The 26,598-nt window shown below is 38.9% G+C and overlaps 1 protein-coding gene across 1 annotated transcript; it reads left to right on the forward strand.

Annotated features, from left to right (window-relative positions):
- Positions 1-411: 411 nt before the first annotated feature.
- On the forward strand, positions 412-8,566 carry LOC143850101 (uncharacterized). The gene is made up of 4 exons (XM_077359407.1): positions 412-490; positions 4,984-6,957; positions 7,030-8,219; positions 8,332-8,566. The coding sequence occupies exons 2-4, from the start codon at positions 5,154-5,156 to the stop codon at positions 8,338-8,340; spliced, it is 3,003 nt and encodes a 1,000-aa protein (XP_077215522.1). The 5' UTR covers positions 412-490; positions 4,984-5,153; the 3' UTR covers positions 8,341-8,566.
- Positions 8,567-26,598: the final 18,032 nt, after the last annotated feature.

Below are 26,598 nucleotides of genomic sequence, written 5' to 3' on the forward strand. Positions count from 1 at the left end.
ACTAAGAAGAATGATGATGGATTCTCCACTAAGAAACATGATGGGCCCTCCACTAAGAAGAATGATGATGGATTCTCCACTAAGAAACATGATGGGCCCTCCACTAAGAAGAATGATGATGGATTCTCCACTAAGAGGGACAACATGATGAGCTCTCCACCAACACATCTCTCTCTCTCTCTTTCTCTCCCTATATATATCTTCCTTCCCATCCATAAAAAAAAGAGGAGAAAAAGGAGAGATTTATCTTCCATTATCTTTTTCTCTTCCATTATCTCTTCCAATCACTCCCTCCAATCCCTTTCCCTATATTCTTCTTCCATTATCTCTCCCAATCACCTCCCAATCCTTCCCTCTAAGAGAAAGTGAAAAACGGCGGAACGGATCGGCGGCAACATTTTTTTTTGGGGGTTTTCTTTGCTAATTGAAAGGGTAAGACAAAGCGTATATCCGAGGATTACTTACCCTAGAGACAAGGAGAGCTAGCAAGGTTGGTATTCCAAAACCCTCTTTCATATATCTTAAACTAGAAGCATGCTAGGATAGAATTTGTGATTTATTTTTATTTTTTCTTATTGTTATTCAAAATATGTTTTTTTCAATCTCTGAATGTTTTGCACATTAAGAAGTGTAGAAATCTGGAATTTCGAAGAATTTTGACTTCGTTTTGACCGTAATTTGACCTTTTGAACTTTACCCTCAAAGGGGTAAAATTCTAAAGATTGAATTTAAGAAGATGTCAACATAGATCCAAAATCAATGAAAATTTAAACATAATATAATTGTAAGATTTTGAATTAGTACGAATTTCTTTATGAATTCTTGATTTGATTTAAAGGGTTTAAAAATTCATTTAACTCTAGGGGTATTTTTGGAAAAAACCAATTTTCAAAAACTCTATAATGTTTTCAAAAGTGAAATTTGGATGAGATGCAAATTAAATCTAATCTAATCTCCCGTGAATTTTTCAAGATTTTTGGTTTCTGTTGGATATTTGTTTATGATTTTTTACGTAAAATCATGCATGCTGTATTAAATCTGATAAAAATAGTAAATTGCAATGAAAACTTCTGAAAATATTTGTTTGATAATTACTACTGGAATTACATGTTTTCATAAAGTTTAAACTGATTTGGATTTGATTTACTATGTGTTTCTTTGTTAATTCATAATCTGGATGGATATTTGTAAAATCGTAAATTAATAGTAAATCATTTTTAAAATTTATGAAACTTTTACAGTAATCCTTTCTTATTGTAATAAACATACTATAGAAATTTCATATTGTTTTGAATTGATTTGCTATACGTTACTGTGTTAATTCACAATCTGGACAGAAACTTTCAACATTGAAAAACTAATAGCAAACCATATTTAAAATCTATGAAATTTTTATTATAATCTTATATAATTAAGGAGAAGTTACTGTAAAAATTTCATCTTGTTCTGAAAATATTTGTTATATGTTGATGTGTAAATCTACAATCTGAATTGAAACCTTTTAAAATCCTTGAGTAAATTGAATTAAAATCAAATTGTTTTAAAAATTTCCAGATCATAATATTCCATCACATATTCAATCATTAAATTATCAAAATAGAAACCTTAGGAATCACTGATTTCCTTTGTAAAATCCTGGTGCTGTGATTAGTTTGTATGCTTTATTTTCTCATCACATTTACTCAAACTTAATCTAACAAAACCTGAAGGCATCATAGATTGCGCGAACTTATTGCACACACTTACATCACTTTCATCTAAACCCCTGCATCTCACATGCACACACATCCTATTTTAGGAACCCGGAGTGTTATCTAGCATGGTTGACTGGGATTTCATCACCTGGTGCCTCTGTGCTAGAGAAGCATTCCACCCTTAGCCTAGTACCTTTATGGTACGTAAACGGATCTCTTGTTCACGTACTGATACGCCGGACACTGGTACAGTATATCGAACATGGATTCGCGCTAAGGGAACTCTTGGCCTTACCCCTAGATTAACCCACACATGCATGTAGTATACGAACACATGTGCATCACGTGTGTGAGCCTAGTTTAGGATATCCTACCCATTTGTGTCTAGATTAGGCCGTAGTCCATCTTCCAATGGCTACGATCGGTCCTAGGTACACAAACAAAGTCATGAGTCGAGATCCTCTCTCCACTCCGCTAGATTATGGTTAGGGTTGATGCCTTCAGGTAACACTGATAAAATGTGCGAAGATTAAAAAACTTTTCCTTTGGGGTTAGGATGTAAATCCCATTCATTTCCAAAGATCTCATAGGATTAGTCATTCATGATCCATCCGTTGAAAGCAATCTTATGCTATCTCATCTCATCTTGATCACAGATTTTCAATCTTATATTATCTGATTTGACTCGTGTTTTCATCTCTTTTAGAGAGTCTTTGACTCATTTATCCTTTAGTTGGTGTTAGTAGAGTCTTTGACTCATGTTTCTTTTCCTTTAGAGAGTCTTTGACTCATTTAGCCTTTAGTTGGTGTTAGTAGAGTCTTTGACTCGTGTTTCTTTTCCTTTAGAGAGTCTTTGACTCATATATCCTTTAGTTAGTGTTAGTGGAGTCTTTGACTCGTATTTTCATCTCTTTTAGAGAGTCTTTGACTCATTTATCCTTTAGTTGGTATTAGTGGAGTCTTTGACTCGTATTTCTTTTCCTTTAGAGAGTCTTTGACTCATATATCCTTTAGTTGGTGTTAGTGGAGTCTTTGACTCGTATTTTCATCTCTTTTAGAGAGTCTTTGACTCATTTATCCTTTAGTTGGTGTTAGTGGAGTCTTTGACTCGTATTTCTTTTCCTTTAGAAAGTCTTTGACTCATATATCCTTTAGTTGGTGTTAGTGGAGTCTTTGACTCGTGTTTTTTATCTCTTTTAGAGAGTCTTTACTCATTAATCCTTTAGTTAATGTTAGTGGAGTCTTTGACTCGTGTTTCTTTTCCTTTAGAGAGTCTTTGACTCATTTATCTTTTAGTTGGTGTCATTGGAGTCTTTGACTCGTGTTTCCGTTTTTAGAGAGTCTTTGACTCATCTGTTTCATTTGCAGTATTATTAGAGAGTCTTTGACTTCGTTATCTCATTTCAGTGTTATCAGTTGCTCTTATTAGAGAGTCTTTGACTCGTTTATCCTTTAGTCGCTTTTATTAGAGAGTCTTTGACTCATTTATTCTCCAGTTACTGTCATTAGAGAGTCTTTGACTCATTTGCTCTTATAATAGTATTATTAGAGCATAGTTGATTTGCCGTAAGTGTTTGATAGGTAGAGAGTTCGTTTCGAACTACGTTGGCTTGATCCTCTTCCACGAGGTACGTAGTGCAGCTTGGGATCCACATCCCAAGTCCAGCCAAACCTTTAAAAATAAAAATTTTAAATTTTTCAAAGTTACAAAAATATTCAAACCATTTTCAAAAAGATCTTCCTCTAGAGTTAGGAGTATGTCCTAGCTGTTTAGGTTGTGTTCTAGAGTTAGGAGTTTGTCTTGATTTGTATTGATATGGTATGTCCTGTCGTGTGAGTGTCCCTAGAGTTAGGAGGCCTCGAGTCGATCGGTTAGACATTTAGTCGAACCGATGGCTAGACTAGGCATATAGTCAGCCCGTGGTTTTCATTAGGTTGCACAGCCTAGTTACACATAGGATTGTAGGAACCACCTGCATTAGCCTAAGGCTAATCAACTTGCATTAGTTAGGGCATATAGGGTGTCCTAAAATCCACAATTCACTGGAATTTTAATAATCATACAAGAAGCTTTAATAACTGGTTCGGTCTTTTAGATCGAGTCTAGGATAGAGGGCTAGATGTCTTAGGCATCATAATTTAGAATAGGGCATCGAACTACGTGGGCTCCGATTCTTCCCGAGGCCGGGATACGTAGTGCAGCTAGGATGGATGGCCATTCTGGTCCGAGTCCAGTCTTGCATTAGAGTTAGGCATGTCACCCATAACCTAGCTTTGCTTAGGTGACACATTTTCATTTTACGTGTTTATTTCTCCATTCTCAGGAAATGCATGCTTAGGTAGACGATTCCTGAGGATTGTTCCCATTTCACATGATTTTTACTCAAACTTCTTTGGAATTAATGAAAATGGCATAAGAGACCAAGTGCTTGCACTCGGGCGAATTGGGGGTGCTCTCAGACCTTCCCCATTCGTAACCAGGCACGAACCCATATATATTTCTGGTTATCCATTGCACAGAGGATTTGATTTTAGGGTTCCATGGCCTATCCATGGATGGCGACTCTGAGTTCTTTTTAGGTACATCTCGGTTTCGAGCCCTGGCTCCTGATCAGGATGTATCTCATTCGTTTTGTATCGCCACTCGTGCTATGCTGTGAGGGTGGCATCCGTTTCGAGAGTTCCTTGGCAGAGCTCTCCTTCACATTGTGGAGATCTTAGAGGATTGCTGTGGGGACCTCGCGTCCCTCGCCGCACTCGTCCTCTCCGGATCGGGGTCCACAGGCTGGCGACTCTGCTGGGGAGTTCTTGAAACATTGCCTAACTCTTTAAAAATGCCATTTTTATTAACTTTGGAGAAATTTGAGCTAAAATCATTTTAAATGGGAACTCTATCGTTAGAATCCAGGGGCACCAGGTAGGTGCGTATGCTACGTTCGTCTTCTTGGTCTCAAAAGGACTTCCTTCTATGTTCCTGCCAGGATTCAGCGTCAGTATGGAGGGGAGCAATCCATTGTGCCTCCTCTTCGTCATTTCTATCCACCATGAGGATTTTTGGATCAAGATTGTCATTTCTTTTATTGAGTCAAAACTTGTAAATTTGATTCCATTATAGATGAAAATTCAAAAAATTTTACTTGACATGTTATAAACAGTCAGTGATTCAGGGTTTTCAGCGATTGCTGTCAGTATAATCAATACAAAGGATGTTTGTTTTTTCTTTTGTCTCTATTGGTACAAACTATCTTATTTGTCAATCATGTAACCTAGTTTGTTAACTTCCAATAAGGATTCTGAAAGATAGCAACCATCGCTCCCAAAAAAGACTTTCAAGCTAAGCCCACCTGGTCGAGACCTACCCCAGTGTCTAGACTCGTTCGCCACTTTGATTCCTCTGTGTCATCTTCAGTTCGTTTACCTTCTTCACCAGAGTCTTCAAATTTATTTGAAGTAAATCAAATGGCAGACACAACTGAACTTTTAATGAGCATGCAAGAGATGATGAAAAACCTCACCAGAGATATGGCGGGAATGAAAGAAGAAATGGCAAACATGAAAACACAGATAAGTGATAAGACTTCCACGTCTAGGCCCGTACTTCAGCCTTCTCATGTTCCAGCTCCGGAGTCGCATAGACCCGTTATCCAGTCTTTCGAGGTGGATTTAGATGATGGTCAGTATGCTGCAGAGTATTGTGCTCCAGAGGTTGATAAAGAAAAAGAAAAATTTGAAAAATTTGAGAAGGAAATGTCTGAGAAATTCAGCAAGATGGCTCATGAGATGGAGCAGATGAGAGTCCAGGGACCCAAGAAATTTGACGTCTCTGAATTAATACTGTCTTCAACAGTTTCTTTACCGCCCAACTTCAAAGCTCCTGATTATGACAAATATGACGGAACCGGGTGTCCGCGTAACCACATGAGGTGGTTTATCATTTTGTCCCAGCAGTATGGTCTGAGCCGTGAGCAGATGGCCCAGTTGTTCCCGATTTCTTTGATTGGGATCGCAAAGAAGTGGTTTCTAAGGCTAAAGCCCGAGGAGGTGAGAACCCTGGAAGATATTTCGGAGAAACTAATAGAGCAATTCTCAATGGAAGAGGGTATTGAGGTCACGAAGAGAGACCTAAAACAGCTAAAGCAAGGTCCTCAAGAGACCTTCACTTTCTTTATCAGGCGCTGGAGACGCAAATCTGCTCAGCTAAGCCAGAAAATGACTGAATCAGAGCAGATAAAGCTGGTTCTGAAGAGTTTGTCTCCCATGTATTTTCATTTTCTCGCTCCTCAGCATTACCCGAGCTTTGACCATTTAATCAAGACGGGTACTCAGACAGAAGATGCCATAGCAAAAGGCTTGAGAGCCAAGGTTTCTTCTGAAATCCGAGACGGGAAAAGACCAATGGTCCAGTCCAAAGAAATTCATGCTGTCAGTTATACCAGGCCTGTGGCCAGAGTTGCTGCAGAGGCTGCAAAAGCGCCAAGGAGAGTTGCATATGACAGAAAGTTTGATCCTCTTCCATATCCGATAATAATGATATTCAAAAGGCTCATGAAAGATAGGAAGATCCGGCTCCCGGATATCAAACCTCCACCCAATCCCTTACCCGCATTCTGGAAGATGGATCAATACTGTGAATATCACAGAGGTCCAGGGCATTTGACCGAGAATTGTTTGGCCTTGAAGCATGCTATCCAGAACATGATTGACAAAAATGAGCTGGCAGTGGAAAGACCAAACGTTACTCAAAACCCACTTCCTAATCATCATACCATGCCTCCTCCTGCTACCAATGCAATTTTTACTGATGAACCTCTGCTCGATCCATCAACCCTCATTTGTGCCATTACCACAGAAAAAACCTATGTAATGAAATTTGACAAGGAAGATTTCGAAGCAGTAGAAAAGAAAGATCATTATGTAATTTCCTTTGATGACGATGAATTGGCTGAATCGTCTTCATCTCAGTTTGGTACATTTCAGATTGACAGTGCTGGAAATAGAAGGACAGCTCCTTATGTCTTAAGGGCTGAGGACTTTGAAGAAGATGAGTTATTGTTGTTGGATAACCATTGTGACGAGATGTGTCATATGACCCGTGGTGGGCGTGTATTCAAGCCTCAAGAATTGTGTGTTGAAAATCCTGCAGAGGTTGCGCGAAATACTGAAAACCAGAGACAGAATAAGGTCAGTAAGGTCAGCGCCGATGAAGAAGAAGAGAGCTTGTTAAAGCAGTTGAAAAAGACTCAGGCCAATATTTCCGTATGGGGTTTACTCATGGCCTCATCTAAGCACAGAAAATTAGTCCTTCAAGAGCTTAACTCAGCACAAGTCTCTGTAGACACTACTCCGGATGAGCTGGTAAGCTTGGTTGCCATGACAAGAGTGTCTAAGACTTTATCTTTCACTGACGACGATCTGCCTTCTGAGGGCCGAGACCACACCAAATCTCTGAAAATCACAGTACTTTGCAACAAGAAGAGAGTACCAGAGGTGTTAGTTGATAATGGCTCTGCTTTGAATGTATGCCCGTTGAGTACTGCAACAACTCTTGGATTTGGTCCTGCGGATTTCATCCCATCTGAACAGGGTATTCTAGCGTACGATGGCACTCGCCGAGATGTGATCGGAACTCTGGTCACCGAAATACAGATCGGAGGAGAAGACTTTGAGATAGAGTTCCAGGTTTTGGACATCAAAGCCTCATTTTTGTTGTTACTCGGCCGCCCTTGGTTGCACAAGTTTGGGGTTGTTCCATCCTCTCTTCACCAAAAGCTAAAGTTTCTTCGCAAAAACGGAGTGGTAACTGTGAAGGGGGACCCAGACCTGGAAGTAGGGCTGATTACTCAGGACCTGACTATGGAGAAAGCTGAGGATGTTAGTTTGACTGGATTCTCATTAGAGGTGGCTGCCATTACCTTTAAAGAAGCTATGAATGAGGAAATTTGTTTCCTGACCAGTACAAACGCAAATGTCGTCAGGATGATTCGTCGACAAGGATATATGCCAGGTGCAGGGCTAGGTAGACACCATCAGGGTTTGACTGAGTTCCCTGAATTCGAATCCTTCAATAATCTATTTGGGCTGGGGTACAAGCCTTCAAAGAAGGAAGTTAAAGAAATGAAGCTGCTGATGATGAAATGGGCTGAATGTCGCCGCAGGGGGTTAGAATTACCAATGGCACCGATTAATTTGACGATGAATGGCCGTTTTCGAAGAGAGGGTGCAGATGTCCCTTTCTGTGGCTTTGCCGAAACTTGGTTAGATGAGAATTCAGGACAGAGGTTGCCAGGATTTGAAATTTTCTTTGATCTGCAGTTAGAAGACAAGCAGACCGATGTGCAGACAGAAGTTGAATCAGAAGCTGATTGGGCAGAACATGTAGAGCCGAGCCTTCTGAGTTCACTGTTTCTCGAAGATTCACAAACTATTGCCGTAATTGATCGGAGGGCCTCGATTCTGAACCCTACTCATTTAATCACCCCGGCAGAGGAACCATTGACCAACTGGACCTTTCAAGTCATACCTCAGGTTACTTTCCTAAACAGTCATGTCCCTCCAAAAGAGTCAGTTGTCCATAAATACACGTCAGTCTTTGGGTCTAATTCAGAGTCTGTTTATTCTAACAATTCTGTTAATGCAGGTACTGTAAATGTCGAGTCTCCTAAGGTCGATGATGATTCCTCTTCTTCCAGCGGAATCAAGTCAGATGCTACTTCTATCGTTGATTCAGAGTTAATTGACATAAATGTCAATATGTTCGTTGAGTCTGTAAATTTTTTTCAAGCGTCTATTGTAAAGCCCGATGTGGGTAATTTTTCATTTGATGTACCTGATTCAGCATTAAATGAAATAAAGCATCCTTTCTCTGAGTACAATCCAGTCTCTACTTTTATTTCTAATGTTTCTGCTTCAGAATCTGATAAACTTAATAATAACAATCAAGACTCCCCCTCTGATGAGGATACCGACGACACTCCTCCTGAAATCAAATACATGATTCAACAGGATGAGAGTCGCCGAGCAAAACCACTCGAAGAGGAAATTGAAACCGTGAATATAGGTGACGAAACCTTGATTCAGGAGATTCGAATTGGCAAAACTTTATCTCCTGAAGAACGCGAGGAATTAATCGCCTTATTTAAAGAGTTCAAGGAAGTTTTTGCTTGGTCATATGATGACATGCCAGGGTTAAGTGAAGAAATTGTTCAACATCGCTTACCCTTAATCCCTGGTGTTAAGCCAAAGAAGCAAAAGCTCCGAAAACTCAAAACTGAATGGGAGATGAAAGTTTATGAAGAAGTTAAGAAACTGTTGGAGGTAAAATTCATTCAAGTAGTTGAATACCCAGAATGGCTTGCAAACATTGTACCGGTGCCCAAAAAGGACGGAAAAGTTCGAATGTGTGTCGATTTTCGAGACCTGAACAAGGCAAGTCCTAAGGATGACTTTCCTCTTCCCAATATTGATCTCCTGGTTGATAATACAGCTGGTCATGCTCTTCTATCCTTTATGGATGGGTTCTCAGGCTACAATCAGATTAAGATGGCTCCCGAGGACATGATGAAGACAGCGTTCATTACTCAATGGGGTACATACTGCTACAGGGTGATGCCGTTTGGATTGAAAAATGCGGGTGCTACGTATCAGAGGGCTGCTACAACTCTTTTACATGATATGATCCATAAAGAGGTCGAGGTATATGTTGATGACATGATTGTGAAAGGCAAGACTCGACCTGAGCACACTGTTGCCCTGAGAAGGTTCTTTGAGCGGATCAGGAAGTATCAGCTTCGCCTAAATCCGAGTAAGTGCGTCTTTGGTGTTACATCAGGAAAGCTCTTAGGGTTTATGGTCAGTGAAAGAGGGATTGAAGTAGACCCGCAAAAGATTAAGGCAATTCAAGAAATGCAGCCGCCGAAGACAGAAAGGCAGATCCGAGGTTTCCTTGGCAAAGTTCAGTATCTGAGACGGTTCATATCACATCTGACGATGACGTGTGAACCCATTTTCAAGCTTCTGAAAAAGAATTCCTCGAAGAAGTGGAATGAAGAATGTCAGGAAGCATTTGAAAAGGTTAAGCAGTGCCTATCCTTGCCCCCTGTTCTATCGCCAGTCACTCCAGGCCAGCCATTATTGTTGTACTTGTCTATCACAGATACAGCGATGGGTTGCATGCTTGCTCAGCAAGATTCAGAGTCTAAACGGGAGAAGCCCATTTACTACATCAGTAAGAAGATGCTGGAATACGAATTAAAGTACACAGTTTTGGAAAAGACGTGTCTAGCATTAGTTTGGGCTACCCAGAGGCTTAGACATTATTTGCTTTCAAGCAAGATCTTTTTGCTTTCGCGGATGGATCCGCTAAAATACTTGTTTGAGAAACCCGCCCTTACAGGACGAACCGCAAGATGGTTGTTGTTATTGTCTGAGTTTGACATCACTTATGTCACTCAGAAATCAATTAAAGGGCGTGTCGTTGCTGAACAGTTGGCTGATGCACCCATTGAAGAGAACGCTTTTCTGAAGGCAGACTTCCCTGACGAAGAGATCAAGGATATTAAAGAAGAAGCTTCGAATACTAAGTGGCTTATGTATTTTGATGGAGCTGTAAACAGTCGAGGACAAGGAGTAGGAGCTGTACTTATATCCCCTCGGAAAGAATATATTCCTGTCTCTATCAAGTTGCAGTTTGAGTGCACCAACAATATGGCTGAGTATGAAGCTTGCATCGCCGGGTTAGAGGCAGCCTTAGCTTTGGAGATTCAGGATATTGATGTGTTTGGGGATTCTATTTTGATCATTTGCCAAATTAATGGGCAATGGAAAACTCGAGAAGATAAATTGATCCCTTATAACACTTATTTGGAATCTTTGGTCAGAAAGTTCAAGAACATTACGTTCACTCACTTGTCAAGGACCAGAAATCATTTTGCTGACGCTTTGGCTACTTTGGCCTCGATGTTAGACATTTCTGTATCAATGGAGGTTCAGCCGCTAGTTGTCAGACTTCAGTGGGCTCCTTCGCATGTGAATGCTATAGAGATCTCAGCCAGGTGTCCAGATGGGAAGCCTTGGTATACAGATGTCAGAAATCTTATTGCTGGTAAAGGACATCCCCCAGAAGCTTCAAGCAAAGAGAGGAAGACGCTTCAGAAGTTGGCTGCCAACTTTATTATTTGCGGAGAAGAGCTGTACAGAAGGTCATTTGATGGTATACAGCTTCTTTGTGTTGATGAAGATAAAGCTGCAGAGCTTATTGAGCAGACCCATGAAGGAGTTTGTGGACCTCACATGAATGGAAAAATGTTGTCAAGAAAGATTTTGAGACTCGGATTCTATTGGCCCACAATGGAAACAGATTGCTTCGCATTTGTGAAGAAATGCCATAAGTGTCAAGTCTATGCAAATCTTATTCACGTTCCTCCTTCGGTGTTGCACTCTATGACTTCTCCATGGCCATTTTCAGTATGGGGAATTGATATAATTGGGAAAGTTTATCCAAAGTCTTCGAGCGGTCATGAGTACATTCTGGTCGCAATTGATTATTTTACAAAATGGATTGAAGCCGCTTCGTATGCTTCCATTACTTCGAGCACAGTTGCGAAGTTCATTCGTGCCAATATTATTTGCAGATATGGAGTGCCTCACGAGCTGATTTCAGATAATGGGTCGCATTTCAAGAAAGAGGTGTTACACCTGTGTGAAGAATTCAAGATTAAACATCACAAGTCATCTCCTTACAGACCTCAAACAAATGGGGCTGTAGAGGCGGCAAATAAGAATGTCAAAATCATTATCAGTAAGATGACTGAGACCTATAAAGATTGGTCGAATAAGCTTCCATATGCCTTATGGGCTTATCGGACATCAATCAGATCTTCAACAGGTGTAACTCCGTATTCTTTGGTGTATGGAATGGAGGCAGTCCTCCCTGTTGAGCTTAGAATTTCCTCTTTGAGAGTGATGATGGAAGCTGACTTACCAGAGTCTGATTGGGCTAGAGCCAGGTATGATGAGCTGCAGATGATAGATGAGAAGAGATTGAGAGCCTTGTACCATATTCAAGGATATCAGAGGCGGATTGAGAGAGCTTTCAACAAGAAAGTCCGTGTTCGAGATTTGAAGCCTGGAGATCTTGTTTTGAAGTCTTACAGAGCACCGGTATTCGATCCCCGAGGGAAATTCAGGCCAAACTGGTCTGGTCCTTACATCGTCGATGAAGTCCTGCCTGGAAAAGCCGTAAGACTCCTCAATGAAAATGGAGAAAAATTAAATGAACCTACAAACCTGGATCAGTTAAAGAAGTACTATGCTTAAATACACCAAGAGGCCGTCTTTGATTGATCTGAGTTTTGAGCCAAACAACCTAAATATTTTAAACCGTTTTGCAAACCCTTTGGGCTTATAAAATAATTTGTTTCTTTGATAAACCCAAACCAGGGGCATTTTCTTTTTTATATATATATAAAAAAAAAAAGAGTAGTTTGAACTACGTTAGGACCTGATCCTCCATTTTGGGGTACGTAGGTAGTCTGGCTAGACCAGATTCGGTCCAAATCCTTAGAACCTTAGATATTCAGCCTTTTTGAACCTAAGCCTACCTAAAAGTCCTCCTGATGTACTTAGGCCCAGGTTTGTAAAAAAAAAAAAAAAAAAAAAAAAAAAGAAAAAAAGAAAAGAAAAGAATGATGGAGTCTTAAATCCGCTAAGCTGAAAACCTGAAAGGGCAGTTTAGGCAAAAATCAGGGTATTGAGCCTGCTGGATGGAAAATCTGCAAGGGCAGACAGTCCAGGCAAAAATTAAGGCATGCGGTCCGCTAAATCGAAAACCCAAAAGGGCGATTTGGTCACGGCAAGACTTCATGAAGGACAGAGCTATCTGAAAGCAAGTTAATAAGTGCCATCAGAGCTTCTTTGGTTACTCTTTGAGTCAGGAGATTGAAACTAAGTAATCTGAAGGGATAATAACCATGATGGAGATCTTGAAAAGAGGTTGAAACATCTTTAAACATGGTATTTTAAAAAAAAAAAAAAAAACTCTAAAGAGTGGTGGACTTTAACCATTTTTAAAAAAAAAATGTTTATCAATTTAAGAAGCAGATTCATTCTCTTTTAAAGTCTTGTTTAAAACTCGTCAAAGTCTTTGGTCATTGTCTGTCAAACTCAGTTTGTTGTCGAATCAAAGTCAATTTCCAGAGTCCTGTTTAGTCAGTATTCTTCCCAAAGCCGGGGTGATAAAGACTTAGAGACTCAGAGAAGTAGAAAATTTGCAGTTCATGTGGATAATGTAAAGCAGAGCAGTGTTCAGAGATCGACAAGCTTTTAGCTCAGTTCCGGTATCAGCAGATGGCAGAGATGAGAAAATTTTGAGCATAACAAGTTTCTGGTGCCTATGAAAAACCTTGTAAACCCAGGTGTTTATCAGAAAAAATTTGTTGTAATCTCAAATGTTCAGCCTTTGGCCCATTCTTTTTTTTGTTGCTCTCTAATGAATTTTTTCATGGAAGTAATCATACTAGGGGCATCTTTTATGACTTATGTCATAAAAGATGTCAAGTAATCATTGAGATTTGAAATAAATTTTTGTATAAAATAGAGACTAGAGAAGTTCGAACACTCTTTATATTGAGCTTCTTAGTCAGGGTATTTTCCTTTGGAGTTGAATTTCTTTGAAAAATCTTTATCCCAGTGGAGTCTAGAATTCACTCCAGAGATTTTTAAATTTCAGTAAAATGCTTTGCGTTTTAAAAAAAAAAAAAAAAAAAAAAAAAGGTTTGACCTTCAAAAATTCTTTCAAGATACTCGAATTTTGAAAGATTTTTAATAAAGATAGAAATTAGCAGATTCCGTGTTTCATGATCTGGTCTTTCTTCTTTTGTTCTGAGGAGTTTCTTAATAAAGATAGAGGTTACCAGAATATGTGTTACATGGTCTGGTCTTTTCTTTAAAGTGTTTTGAAGAGTGTTTTAATAGAATAAGAAATCATCGGATTTAGTGTTGCACTATCTGGTGGTTCCTTTAACCTGTTTTCAAAGATGTTTTACAAGGAAAAATTACCGAACTCGTGTTACACGGCTTGGTCTTTTTAAAGGTTTTAATTGTGGAAAATTTCTGATCCTGTGTTACAAGGATTGATCTTTTCTTCCTTCTCCCGGGTATTTAGGACCCTGATGATTAGTATTGTAATGTTAAGTAGTGACTTACCTAATCATCGTTCCGCAATGTGCAGCTTCCTAACGTGTTAGGAGTCATGTATATCTGCGAAGAGGTTTGTAGGGGACTGTTTAGCAGGACCTACGAATTTGGGTTTATGTGGAACTGTTTAGCAGAACCGCATGATCCGGAGTGATTCGCTACCTTGAAAGAGAGGAGTCAGAATTACTCGGATAGTTAAACAGATTTATTTTCATCAATGATCTGTATAACTATCGCTAGGCTTGAGACTCAGTCTCGCCTCGGGTATTTAGTACCCAGATGATTAGTAATGTAATGTCAAGTGGTAACTTACCTAATCATCGTTCCGCAATGTGCAGCTTCCTAACGTGTTAGGAGTCATGTGTATCTGCGAAGAGGTTTGTAGGGGACTGTTTAGCAGGACCTACGAATTTGGATTTACGTGGAACTGTTTAGCAGAACCGCGTGATCCGGAGTGATTCGCTACCTTGAAAGAGAGGAGTCAGAGTTACTCGGTAGTTACACAGATTTATTTTCAGCAATGATCTGTATAACTATCGCTAGGCTTGAGACTTAGTCTCGCCTCGGGTATTAGAAGTTTGAGTTTAGCTCGAATATTCGATTACCCTAGTAATTGGTCGAGTCTTTGACTGATCGGCATGATTTAAAAAAAAAAAATTTTTTTTTGAGTGTTTGATTTTGAACTTGTTTTGGACGAGTTTTGATAGCCTATTTTTGCAGGTTTCTAAAAAAAAAAAAAAAAAAAAAAAAAAAAAAAAAAACTCTTTGAGTGTTTCGAATTATACTTGTCTTGGACAAATTGCAATGTGGTTTCTAAAAAATTAAAAAAGAAAATGGAAGCTCTTTGAGTGATTAAAGTGATTAACTTGTTTCTTTGGTTGGTGCTCTTGGAGCAATTGTTATATTTACTTTGGCTTAGCCTGATATATAAAAAAAAAAGAAAAAGAAAAAATGTTTGTGTTTTTGTAATCGTTCGTTCGTTTTTTATTAATTAGTCGAGTCATGAGTATTAGGGAGAGACTATCTCTTTGAGATGTCTTAGTTGCCGAGTTAAGAGTCGGTGAGAGACTATCTCCCTATTGTTAGTAGAGTTTTATCTTTGTGAATATCGTTTTAAAACTGAAAACCCAAAAATTTGCTTTGTTTTGGTTTCGGGTCAGTCAAAATGTGTCGTCTGTTCAGCTTTGCCATTCGCGTGTTACACACGCTCTGCCAAAGAGGGGCATCTGTAGACACCCCATTTTGACCGGACCCAAGTTCGCTATGCTTGGGAGAAACCCCATCCGATCATTTCCGCCATGTTTCGCATTTTTCCGTTTAGTATTGAGAGGTTGAGAGAGATTATTCATAAGAATCCAAGCAAGGGAGAATTTGGACCCGTTTGGTGGGCCCGCATTGAACATTTGTTTAAAATTCGAATCAACCGAGGGCCCACATTGTGGGGCCCACGTTGTGGGGCCCGCGTTGTGGGGCCCACATTGTGGGGCCTCAGTAGGGCCTCTTGTGAGGCCTCTTATGAAGAACAATAATGATGGATTCTCCACTAAAGAAACATGATGGGCCCTCCACTAAGAACAATAATGATGGATTCTCCACTAAGAAACATGATGGGCCCTCCACTAAGAAGAATGATGATGGATTCTCCACTAAGAAACATGATGGGCCCTCCACTAAGAAGAATGATGATGGATTCTCCACTAAGAAACATGATGGGCCCTCCACTAAGAAGAATGATGATGGATTCTCCACTAAGAGGGACAACATGATGAGCTCTCCACCAACACATCTCTCTCTCTCTCTTTCTCTCCCTATATATATCTTCCTTCCCATCCATAAAAAAAAGAGGAGAAAAAGGAGAGATTTATCTTCCATTATCTTTTTCTCTTCCATTATCTCTTCCAATCACTCCCTCCAATCCCTTTCCCTATATTCTTCTTCCATTATCTCTCCCAATCACCTCCCAATCCTTCCCTCTAAGAGAAAGTGAAAAACGGCGGAACGGATCGGCGGCAACATTTTTTTTTGGGGGTTTTCTTTGCTAATTGAAAGGGTAAGACAAAGCGTATATCCGAGGATTACTTACCCTAGAGACAAGGAGAGCTAGCAAGGTTGGTATTCCAAAACCCTCTTTCATATATCTTAAACTAGAAGCATGCTAGGATAGAATTTGTGATTTATTTTTATTTTTTCTTATTGTTATTCAAAATATGTTTTTTTCAATCTCTGAATGTTTTGCACATTAAGAAGTGTAGAAATCTGGAATTTCGAAGAATTTTGACTTCGTTTTGACCGTAATTTGACCTTTTGAACTTTACCCTCAAAGGGGTAAAATTCTAAAGATTGAATTTAAGAAGATGTCAACATAGATCCAAAATCAATGAAAATTTAAACATAATATAATTGTAAGATTTTGAATTAGTACGAATTTCTTTATGAATTCTTGATTTGATTTAAAGGGTTTAAAAATTCATTTAACTCTAGGGGTATTTTTGGAAAAAACCAATTTTCAAAAACTCTATAATGTTTTCAAAAGTGAAATTTGGATGAGATGCAAATTAAATCTAATCTAATCTCCCGTGAATTTTTCAAGATTTTTGGTTTCTGTTGGATATTTGTTTATGATTTTTTACGTAAAATCATGCATGCTGTATTAAATCTGATAAAAATAGTAAATTGCAATGAAAACTTCTGAAAATATTTGTTTGATAATTACTACTGGAATTACATGTTTTCATAAAGTTTAAACTGATTTGGATTTGATTTACTATGTGTTTCTTTGTTAATTCATAATCTGGATGGATATTTGTAAAATCGTAAATTAATAGTAAATCATTTTTAAAATTTATGAAACTTTTACAGTAATCCTTTCTTATTGTAATAAACATACTATAGAAATTTCATATTGTTTTGAATTGATTTGCTATACGTTACTGTGTTAATTCACAATCTGGACAGAAACTTTCAACATTGAAAAACTAATAGCAAACCATATTTAAAATCTATGAAATTTTTATTATAATCTTATATAATTAAGGAGAAGTTACTGTAAAAATTTCATCTTGTTCTGAAAATATTTGTTATATGTTGATGTGTAAATCTACAATCTGAATTGAAACCTTTTAAAATCCTTGAGTAAATTGAATTAAAATCAAATTGTTTTAAAAATTTCCAGATCATAATATTCCATCACATATTCAATCATTAAATTATCAAAATAGAAACCTTAGGAATCACTGATTTCCTTTGTAAAATCCTGGTGCTGTGATTAGTTTGTATGCTTTATTTTCTCATCACATTTACTCAAACTTAATCTAACAAAACCTGAAGGCATCATAGATTGCGCGAACTTATTGCACACACTTACATCACTTTCATCTAAACCCCTGCATCTCACATGCACACACATCCTATTTTAGGAACCCGGAGTGTTATCTAGCATGGTTGACTGGGATTTCATCACCTGGTGCCTCTGTGCTAGAGAAGCATTCCACCCTTAGCCTAGTACCTTTATGGTACGTAAACGGATCTCTTGTTCACGTACTGATACGCCGGACACTGGTACAGTATATCGAACATGGATTCGCGCTAAGGGAACTCTTGGCCTTACCCCTAGATTAACCCACACATGCATGTAGTATACGAACACATGTGCATCACGTGTGTGAGCCTAGTTTAGGATATCCTACCCATTTGTGTCTAGATTAGGCCGTAGTCCATCTTCCAATGGCTACGATCGGTCCTAGGTACACAAACAAAGTCATGAGTCGAGATCCTCTCTCCACTCCGCTAGATTATGGTTAGGGTTGATGCCTTCAGGTAACACTGATAAAATGTGCGAAGATTAAAAAACTTTTCCTTTGGGGTTAGGATGTAAATCCCATTCATTTCCAAAGATCTCATAGGATTAGTCATTCATGATCCATCCGTTGAAAGCAATCTTATGCTATCTCATCTCATCTTGATCACAGATTTTCAATCTTATATTATCTGATTTGACTCGTGTTTTCATCTCTTTTAGAGAGTCTTTGACTCATTTATCCTTTAGTTGGTGTTAGTAGAGTCTTTGACTCATGTTTCTTTTCCTTTAGAGAGTCTTTGACTCATTTAGCCTTTAGTTGGTGTTAGTAGAGTCTTTGACTCGTGTTTCTTTTCCTTTAGAGAGTCTTTGACTCATATATCCTTTAGTTAGTGTTAGTGGAGTCTTTGACTCGTATTTTCATCTCTTTTAGAGAGTCTTTGACTCATTTATCCTTTAGTTGGTATTAGTGGAGTCTTTGACTCGTATTTCTTTTCCTTTAGAGAGTCTTTGACTCATATATCCTTTAGTTGGTGTTAGTGGAGTCTTTGACTCGTATTTTCATCTCTTTTAGAGAGTCTTTGACTCATTTATCCTTTAGTTGGTGTTAGTGGAGTCTTTGACTCGTATTTCTTTTCCTTTAGAAAGTCTTTGACTCATATATCCTTTAGTTGGTGTTAGTGGAGTCTTTGACTCGTGTTTTTTATCTCTTTTAGAGAGTCTTTACTCATTAATCCTTTAGTTAATGTTAGTGGAGTCTTTGACTCGTGTTTCTTTTCCTTTAGAGAGTCTTTGACTCATTTATCTTTTAGTTGGTGTCATTGGAGTCTTTGACTCGTGTTTCCGTTTTTAGAGAGTCTTTGACTCATCTGTTTCATTTGCAGTATTATTAGAGAGTCTTTGACTTCGTTATCTCATTTCAGTGTTATCAGTTGCTCTTATTAGAGAGTCTTTGACTCGTTTATCCTTTAGTCGCTTTTATTAGAGAGTCTTTGACTCATTTATTCTCCAGTTACTGTCATTAGAGAGTCTTTGACTCATTTGCTCTTATAATAGTATTATTAGAGCATAGTTGATTTGCCGTAAGTGTTTGATAGGTAGAGAGTTCGTTTCGAACTACGTTGGCTTGATCCTCTTCCACGAGGTACGTAGTGCAGCTTGGGATCCACATCCCAAGTCCAGCCAAACCTTTAAAAATAAAAATTTTAAATTTTTCAAAGTTACAAAAATATTCAAACCATTTTCAAAAAGATCTTCCTCTAGAGTTAGGAGTATGTCCTAGCTGTTTAGGTTGTGTTCTAGAGTTAGGAGTTTGTCTTGATTTGTATTGATATGGTATGTCCTGTCGTGTGAGTGTCCCTAGAGTTAGGAGGCCTCGAGTCGATCGGTTAGACATTTAGTCGAACCGATGGCTAGACTAGGCATATAGTCAGCCCGTGGTTTTCATTAGGTTGCACAGCCTAGTTACACATAGGATTGTAGGAACCACCTGCATTAGCCTAAGGCTAATCAACTTGCATTAGTTAGGGCATATAGGGTGTCCTAAAATCCACAATTCACTGGAATTTTAATAATCATACAAGAAGCTTTAATAACTGGTTCGGTCTTTTAGATCGAGTCTAGGATAGAGGGCTAGATGTCTTAGGCATCATAATTTAGAATAGGGCATCGAACTACGTGGGCTCCGATTCTTCCCGAGGCCGGGATACGTAGTGCAGCTAGGATGGATGGCCATTCTGGTCCGAGTCCAGTCTTGCATTAGAGTTAGGCATGTCACCCATAACCTAGCTTTGCTTAGGTGACACATTTTCATTTTACGTGTTTATTTCTCCATTCTCAGGAAATGCATGCTTAGGTAGACGATTCCTGAGGATTGTTCCCATTTCACATGATTTTTACTCAAACTTCTTTGGAATTAATGAAAATGGCATAAGAGACCAAGTGCTTGCACTCGGGCGAATTGGGGGTGCTCTCAGACCTTCCCCATTCGTAACCAGGCACGAACCCATATATATTTCTGGTTATCCATTGCACAGAGGATTTGATTTTAGGGTTCCATGGCCTATCCATGGATGGCGACTCTGAGTTCTTTTTAGGTACATCTCGGTTTCGAGCCCTGGCTCCTGATCAGGATGTATCTCATTCGTTTTGTATCGCCACTCGTGCTATGCTGTGAGGGTGGCATCCGTTTCGAGAGTTCCTTGGCAGAGCTCTCCTTCACATTGTGGAGATCTTAGAGGATTGCTGTGGGGACCTCGCGTCCCTCGCCGCACTCGTCCTCTCCGGATCGGGGTCCACAGGGGCTAGCCTTATCTCATTTAGAGGATTCCCCTTTTAAGAGACTAGCTCAGTCTCACATTCCCCTGTTTGTCTCCCCTTTGATCTGAAAGACATACCATGTCGTATGGGTATTCTTTTATAGAATGTTAGAGAGTTCTTGATTCTTTTGTCCTTTTAAGAATTTTATTAGGGAGTCTTTGACTCATTCGTCCTTTTGTTAATATCATTGGAGAGTCTCTGACTCATTTGCGCTCTTTCTTTAGTTTCAGTGGCTGGGAGCTTCTCCTTAGTGTTATCTTCGTTCTTCTTTGCTTGAGTCTTGTCCAGTCTCATTAGAGCTTTGCCTTTTGGGTCTTAGATCATTTCGTCATCTTTGATAGTTAGCTTATTTGGTTTAGGGGTTTCCCCTGTTAGCCCTAGGGTTTAACCCTAGGGTGTTGCTTTGTATTTTCCCTTAGGTCTTTGACCAAAAGGATGAAATCAGAAATTAAAAATCTAAAAACACCAGAAATTTGAAATCCAAAAACATTTGAAAAACTTTAAAACCCAAAAACATTGAATATATTTAAAACTCAAAAACATTAGAAATTTAAAACATAAAAAAACATTTAAAAATCTTAAAAACAAAATCTAAAGTGTTGAGTGTTTTAGAAGTAGTAGTTAGGAGAGTTCGTTTCGAACTACGTTGGCTTGATCCTCTCTCACGAGGTACGTAGTGCAGCTTGGGATTTTTATCCCAAGTCCAGCCAAACCTTTAAAAATAAATTTGTCAAAGCTTCCAAAAATGCAAAAAAACTTCTTCAAAACTTTTTTCAAAGAGATCTTCCCCTAGAGTTAGGAGTCTGTCCTAGCCGTTTGGTTTGTTTTAGAGTTAGGAGTCTGTCTTGATTTGTTTGATATGGTGTGTCCTGTCGTGTGAGTGTCCCTAGAGTTAGGAGGCCTCGAGTCGATCGGTTAGACATTTAGTCGAACCGATGGCTAGACTAGGAAGCATATAGTCAACCCATGATTTTTCTTAGGTTGCACAGCCTAGTTATACATAAGATGTAGGAACCACCTGCATTAGCTTAAGGCTAACCAACTTGCATTAGTTAGGGTATATAGAGAGTCCTGAAAATTTACAATTCACTTGAATTTAAGCAATCGTACAAAAATATTTAAAAATCAGTCGAGTCTAGTGGATCGAGTCTATGATAGCGGTTCTAGATGGTTAGGCATTGTAGTTTAGAATAGGTCATCGAACTACGTTGACTCTGATTCTTCCCGAGGCCGGGATACATAGGGCAGCTGGGATGGACGGCCATCTTGGTCCGAGTCAGGTCGCATTAGAGTTAGGATTTGTTTTGTCCTGTCATATATATAGGATTGATTTGTGTTTTATGTTTTGATGTGTTTTCTTACTTTCTTGTACTGATACCATACCTTTAGCTGTAGCTTGTATGTGTATGTCCACCAGAACTTAGACACCCATTAGGCTTGTCACTTATAACCTAGCTATGCTTAGGTGACACATCTTTCATTTTATTTTATGTGTGCTTATTATCTTTATCCTCAGGATATGCATGCTTAGGTAGACGACTCCTGAGGATTGTTCCCATTTCACATGATTTTTACCCAAACTTCTTTGGAGTTAATAAAAATGGCATAAGAGACCAAGTGCTTGCACTCGGACGAATTGGGGGTGCTCTCAGACCTCCCCCATTCGTAACCAGGCACGAACCCATATATATTTCTGGTTATCCATTGCACAGAAGATTTGATTTTTGGGTTCCATGGCATATCCATGGATGGCGACTCTAAGTTTATTTTAGGTATGTCTCGGTTTCGAACCTTGGTTCCGGATCAAGACATATCTCTTTCTTTTCATATCGCTACTCGTGCTATGCTATGAGGGTGGCATCCGTTTCGAGAGTTCCTTGGCAGATCTCTCCTTCACACGTGGATGATCCAGAGGGTGGTAGGGACCCGTTCCCTCACCTCCGTCCTCGGATCGGGGTCCACAACGTGGCTGGAGGACATGTCATTTGGCCATCTTTTTGTGTAAGTTTATGATATAATTTTGGTTTTTAATTTTTTTTTTATCATATATTTACTAATCGTTTTCTTTATTTGTGTTTTTTTTTACTTTCTTTGCAGGTTAAAGAAGCACCGAGCAATTAAGTTACTTTTATGTTTGTAGTACCTTTTTGTAGTTATGGACTTGGATGTTATCTGTTTTTTGTAGTTATGGATGATGAGTGACATCATCATTGGGGACATGTTAAACTATAGATAATCTTCATGTGAAGAGTGGTTGGGGATATGCTAAACTCCTGTATCCGATTCCAAATTTTTTGTGTCGACGAGGTAGTAAAGGGATGATTTTGCTGCTGGTCATATTATTTTTGCTTAATGATTTTTATATCTTAAGTGTGCATAAATAAGGAGGTTGATATGAACAACTGATCAGGTAGCAAAGGGATAGGAATTGCATTCAGCATTGTTTATTCTTTACTTTCCTTTCTGATGTAATTTTTCTTTACTTTCCTTGATGATGTAACTTTTACCTTTAGGAATTCAGTGCAAATAAGAAGTTATCAAGTTGTGGATGGGTCATGAGTCGAGAGTTGAGAAGTTGTTGCTCACTTCCCCTACAGACACGAGATCGACGATGAGAAAGGTAGTTCCCATCTATTAGCATTAGTGTAAATTTGGGAATTTGGCATATATTTTAGTATGCCTTCATGTGTTTATTGTGTTTATGTTGAGTGTTCTTAAATTTCTCTTGCTTCTTAACATACTTACACTGTGTAGGTAGGGTGGGGAAATGTAGATTTTCTACTACCTTTTAGTAGAGTCTAGAGTGCTACAGAAGGTTTTATTCACAGATTGGATGAAAAGGTACCCTTTCTTTAATACTAGCTTATGCATATTTTAGTTGAGTTTTTGAACAACTGATCAGTCATTATACACTTGCTTATGGCCGTAATTTGTATGGATGATTTCAAATCTGTAAATGTTTAGCTTCTTGTATGCTTCTCTGTTGTATAGTTTTGGTGAATTTTAGGCTATTGAATGAGATAAAAGCTTTAGGTAGAAACCTGTTTGGGTGAACAAGTGAAATGATTTTCCACAAATTGAGTTAAATCCCATACAAAATTTAATAATATCATCAGTAATCATTTGTTTATTTCCATTGTTTCAAGTCTCTATGGTTGTTAATGATAAGTTGATAGCTTGGTGGCTGTTAATGATAAGTTGATAGCTTGTCTCTATGGTTGTTAATGGTTGTTAAATCCCATAACTCCACCCACCTTCCCACCACACCTCTCTTCCACCTTCAAGAATTTGATAGCCTTCCCCATCCTTTGGTAGTTTTGGTATGGATGCCAGATTGACATATTCTTTCTTTCGACACATTGAGGAGAGGCTCTTTTGCCCTCTCTTCTTTAAAAAAAACTAAAAAAACTCCCTCTCCTCCTCTCTCCTCTCTCCAAAAAATGAAAGAGCTCCCTCAATTCCTCTTCCCTCAAGGACAGCCCCTGGAACTGTATAACTTGAACACCATAGCTTCCACTCAATCCGCAACAACTAAATCCAGCTCCATACTAATATGAAAACTCCCATCCTCCATAGAATAAACACGTACCTGTATTTGATTCTGGTGTGACCTTTCAGGTCTAGGATCAACTGCCTGATCTTTCCTTGGTGGAGATGCAGAAAGGACTCCAAAGCAGTCTCTTAAAGGTCTCCGCCTGACCCCACGTGAGGCCCATAATTCTCCCCTCCTGTCACTAACCTAATCAGCACTCAGGGTCTGACTCGATTAGCCACCTCGTTCACCAATCAGGTTTAAAGTCTTTGATTCTTCCAATTGCATCACATCGCCCAGCATAATATAGTGGATATTAAGCTATCAGTTATCGATTGAGTCCTTCGAGGAAAGAATTTTGGGGATTATTGGTAGTGGAGGTTTTAGGAACTGGAGATTGACAGTTTCCGAGCAATCATCAGTTGCACACCATCTTTTATTACATAAAGAGCCTTTTGACCATCCCACAAAAAAAATGAGGGGCAATGGAGCAAAGGTCCTCCGTTTGCCTGAAGAAACTGAACAGTTTCGCTGAACATTGTTATCTGCTATTTGCTGAAAATTTAGTTAAAGAGCCATTCCATGGGCCATCCCCTTTAGTGTATTTATGCCAATTCTATGTGCTGAGTATTCCACTAAGCTTCGTCGACACAATATCGATTTTGCTCATGTTAGTTCAGTCATTACCTGACACTGCTAATATGTGCTCTCTGTATGACAGGAAGACTGGAAGAGGCATGAAGAAAATACCCAACATCATTCTAAGGAAAAGGTGCCAGCATAATACACAATACATTTATCAGGTAAATGCATCATTATATCCAAAGTCCTATTTAAACAAACGACAATGGTTTTCATCGCTGTTTGCCAACCATTTTAACAGGTCTTGGTTATTATTTTTTTATAAGCTCCACTCCAACATGAAAGGAAATCCTCATAGATAGAAATAGAACATCTGTTGTATTTGTCTCAACACACTGCCCATCTGCTGCAGAACTCTCTTTCAGACTCTAATTTTACCCCATGAAAAAGGAACCATTTTTCAGATTAGAGCTGTATTTAATCAACCCTTGGCCAGTTTTTAGTATTTATATTTAGATGGGTGGCCAGTTTTAAGTATTTAATATGGATCCAGAGAAATTAAAAGTGTAATTTTCTTTCTACTTTTATGTTAGAAGTATTCATTCTTTTGATAAGGGTATAAACTGCAAATGATGTCTGTTATCATGGCTCTCTTCTTAAAATTCATTCTCTAGTGCCATGTTTGGCAACCATGATTTTTTTTTACCATGGAATATTAGCTTAGCATGTGGTAGAAGGAAGGTAAGGAGGAGGGTGGATAAGGAGAGACTTGAGAAGGCATCAATGAGGAGAGGGTGAGAAAGTGTCTAAAAACAGGGAAAAATAAATAGTATTCCATGTTGAGTTTTGGGCATGTTTGGCAACCATGAAAAATTATTCCATGGAATATTTGGGGGCACAATTGTAAAAGAGGACAACTGAGAAGTAGGGAGGGGAAAAGACTTGAGAGGACACAAGTGGAGAGTGCATGGAGAGAGGATGAGAAATCCCTAAAAACAGTGAAATATAATACACTACCTAAAATTGTTTTTTTTTTCCCCAAACTCCTCTCACTCCCACCATCTCAATTCCTCAACCCATCTCTCGCAATTGGCCTCCTAATTTTCCATGGAATATTTTTGCAGATTCAACCCATGAATCAATCCCTGTTTTGAGCACAATTCAGCCCAAGCGTTGCCCCTGTTTCATGCACGTTTTAAGCACATTTCAGCCCCTGTTTTGAGCACAATTCAGCCCATGAGTTGCCCCTGTTTCATGCACGTTTTAAGCACATTTCAGCCCCTGTTTTGAGCACAATTCAGCCCATGAGTTGCCCCTGATTCATGCACGTTTTAAGCACATTTCAGCCCCATTTTAAGCACATTTCAGCCCCTGTTTTGAGCACAACTCAGCCCATGTTCAGTCCTATTTTTAAGCAATTCAGCCCATCAACCAAGCTCATTTCAAGATCTTAGGGTAGATCATGGGATGGATTTGAGTTCAGTTTTGAGAGCAAATTTCTAAATATGGGAAGCCCATCTAAGGAGCAAATTTCTAAGTATGGGCAGTCCATCTAAGACCGTTATTTAGTTTAGGAAGGGCCTAGGGATTGAGGACAATCCTGCCTTAGCGGAGGCTGCTAAGGATGGATGTGTCCTTCCTGTTTATATATGGTGTCCTAAAGAAGAAGGGCAGTTCTATCCTAGCCGAGTTCCAAGGGGGTGACTGAGGGAGTCTCTTTGCCACTTGGATCAGTCCTTAAGATCTCTTGGGGTTAGTCTTGTGTTGATCAAGGCTGAGAGCACCCTCGCTGCACTTTTGCACTGCATTAGTACCATTACAGCAACCCGAGTTGTATATAACCATCTTCATGATAATCTTCTTAGGGTGGTTGAAGAGTATGGGCAGGCAATCTTCTTAGGGTGATTTTAAATGTCGGATTACAAGGTAGGTGTGTATCTAGTCAGTATGCTTGAATGTTTTGTGTGAGAGTTGTAATAAGGAGAAACGAAAGAGAGGAGGATGCATGTAGAAGGCGAGTTGAATGATGTTATAAATATCAATAGCTCCTTTCATTATTGTGTCTGTCATATACCCTGCTCATATTCCTAGTTAGAAATTTATTACGTTGCATTCTCATCTTGTTTCCTCTACAATGAAACCTTGCTTTGATAATTGTTCCCTTTAGATCATTAAAAGATGAAATATCTGGGTATGAGTTAGAACTTAATAGTGCTTACTTCATCTCTTATTTGAGCTCCAGGCACCTGTGCTGACGCATGTAATTTGTACATTCAATGATAAGCTTGAAAAATAAAGCTAGTGAATGCTTTTGCTATATATGGTTTGCACTCCATTTATTTGCATATAATTGGTAAGTTCATTCATGTTTCAGCTCATCAGACAAAAATGCCATTTAGAAGACTTTCTTAGTCTTTCAGCCACCTTTAGATATTAGAACCCTTCTCATTGCAAGGGCAATGAGAGAGTTATCTGGAGCCCTC

The sequence above is a fragment of the Tasmannia lanceolata genome, unplaced genomic scaffold, assembly GCF_043159265.1.
Source record: "Tasmannia lanceolata isolate RefF3 unplaced genomic scaffold, GAP_Taslan_0.1 ptg000018l, whole genome shotgun sequence".
Lineage (NCBI taxonomy): Eukaryota > Viridiplantae > Streptophyta > Magnoliopsida > Canellales > Winteraceae > Tasmannia > Tasmannia lanceolata.

Bases quoted from the DNA above. Each gene is read 5' to 3' on its own strand.
- LOC143850101 (XM_077359407.1), top strand. From the start codon at position 5,154: ATGGCAGACACAACTGAACTTTTAATGAGCATGCAAGAGATGATGAAA. The intron at 6,958-7,029 runs GTTTACTCATGG...AAGTCTCTGTAG, and splicing joins GGCCAATATTTCCGTATGGG to ACACTACTCCGGATGAGCTG.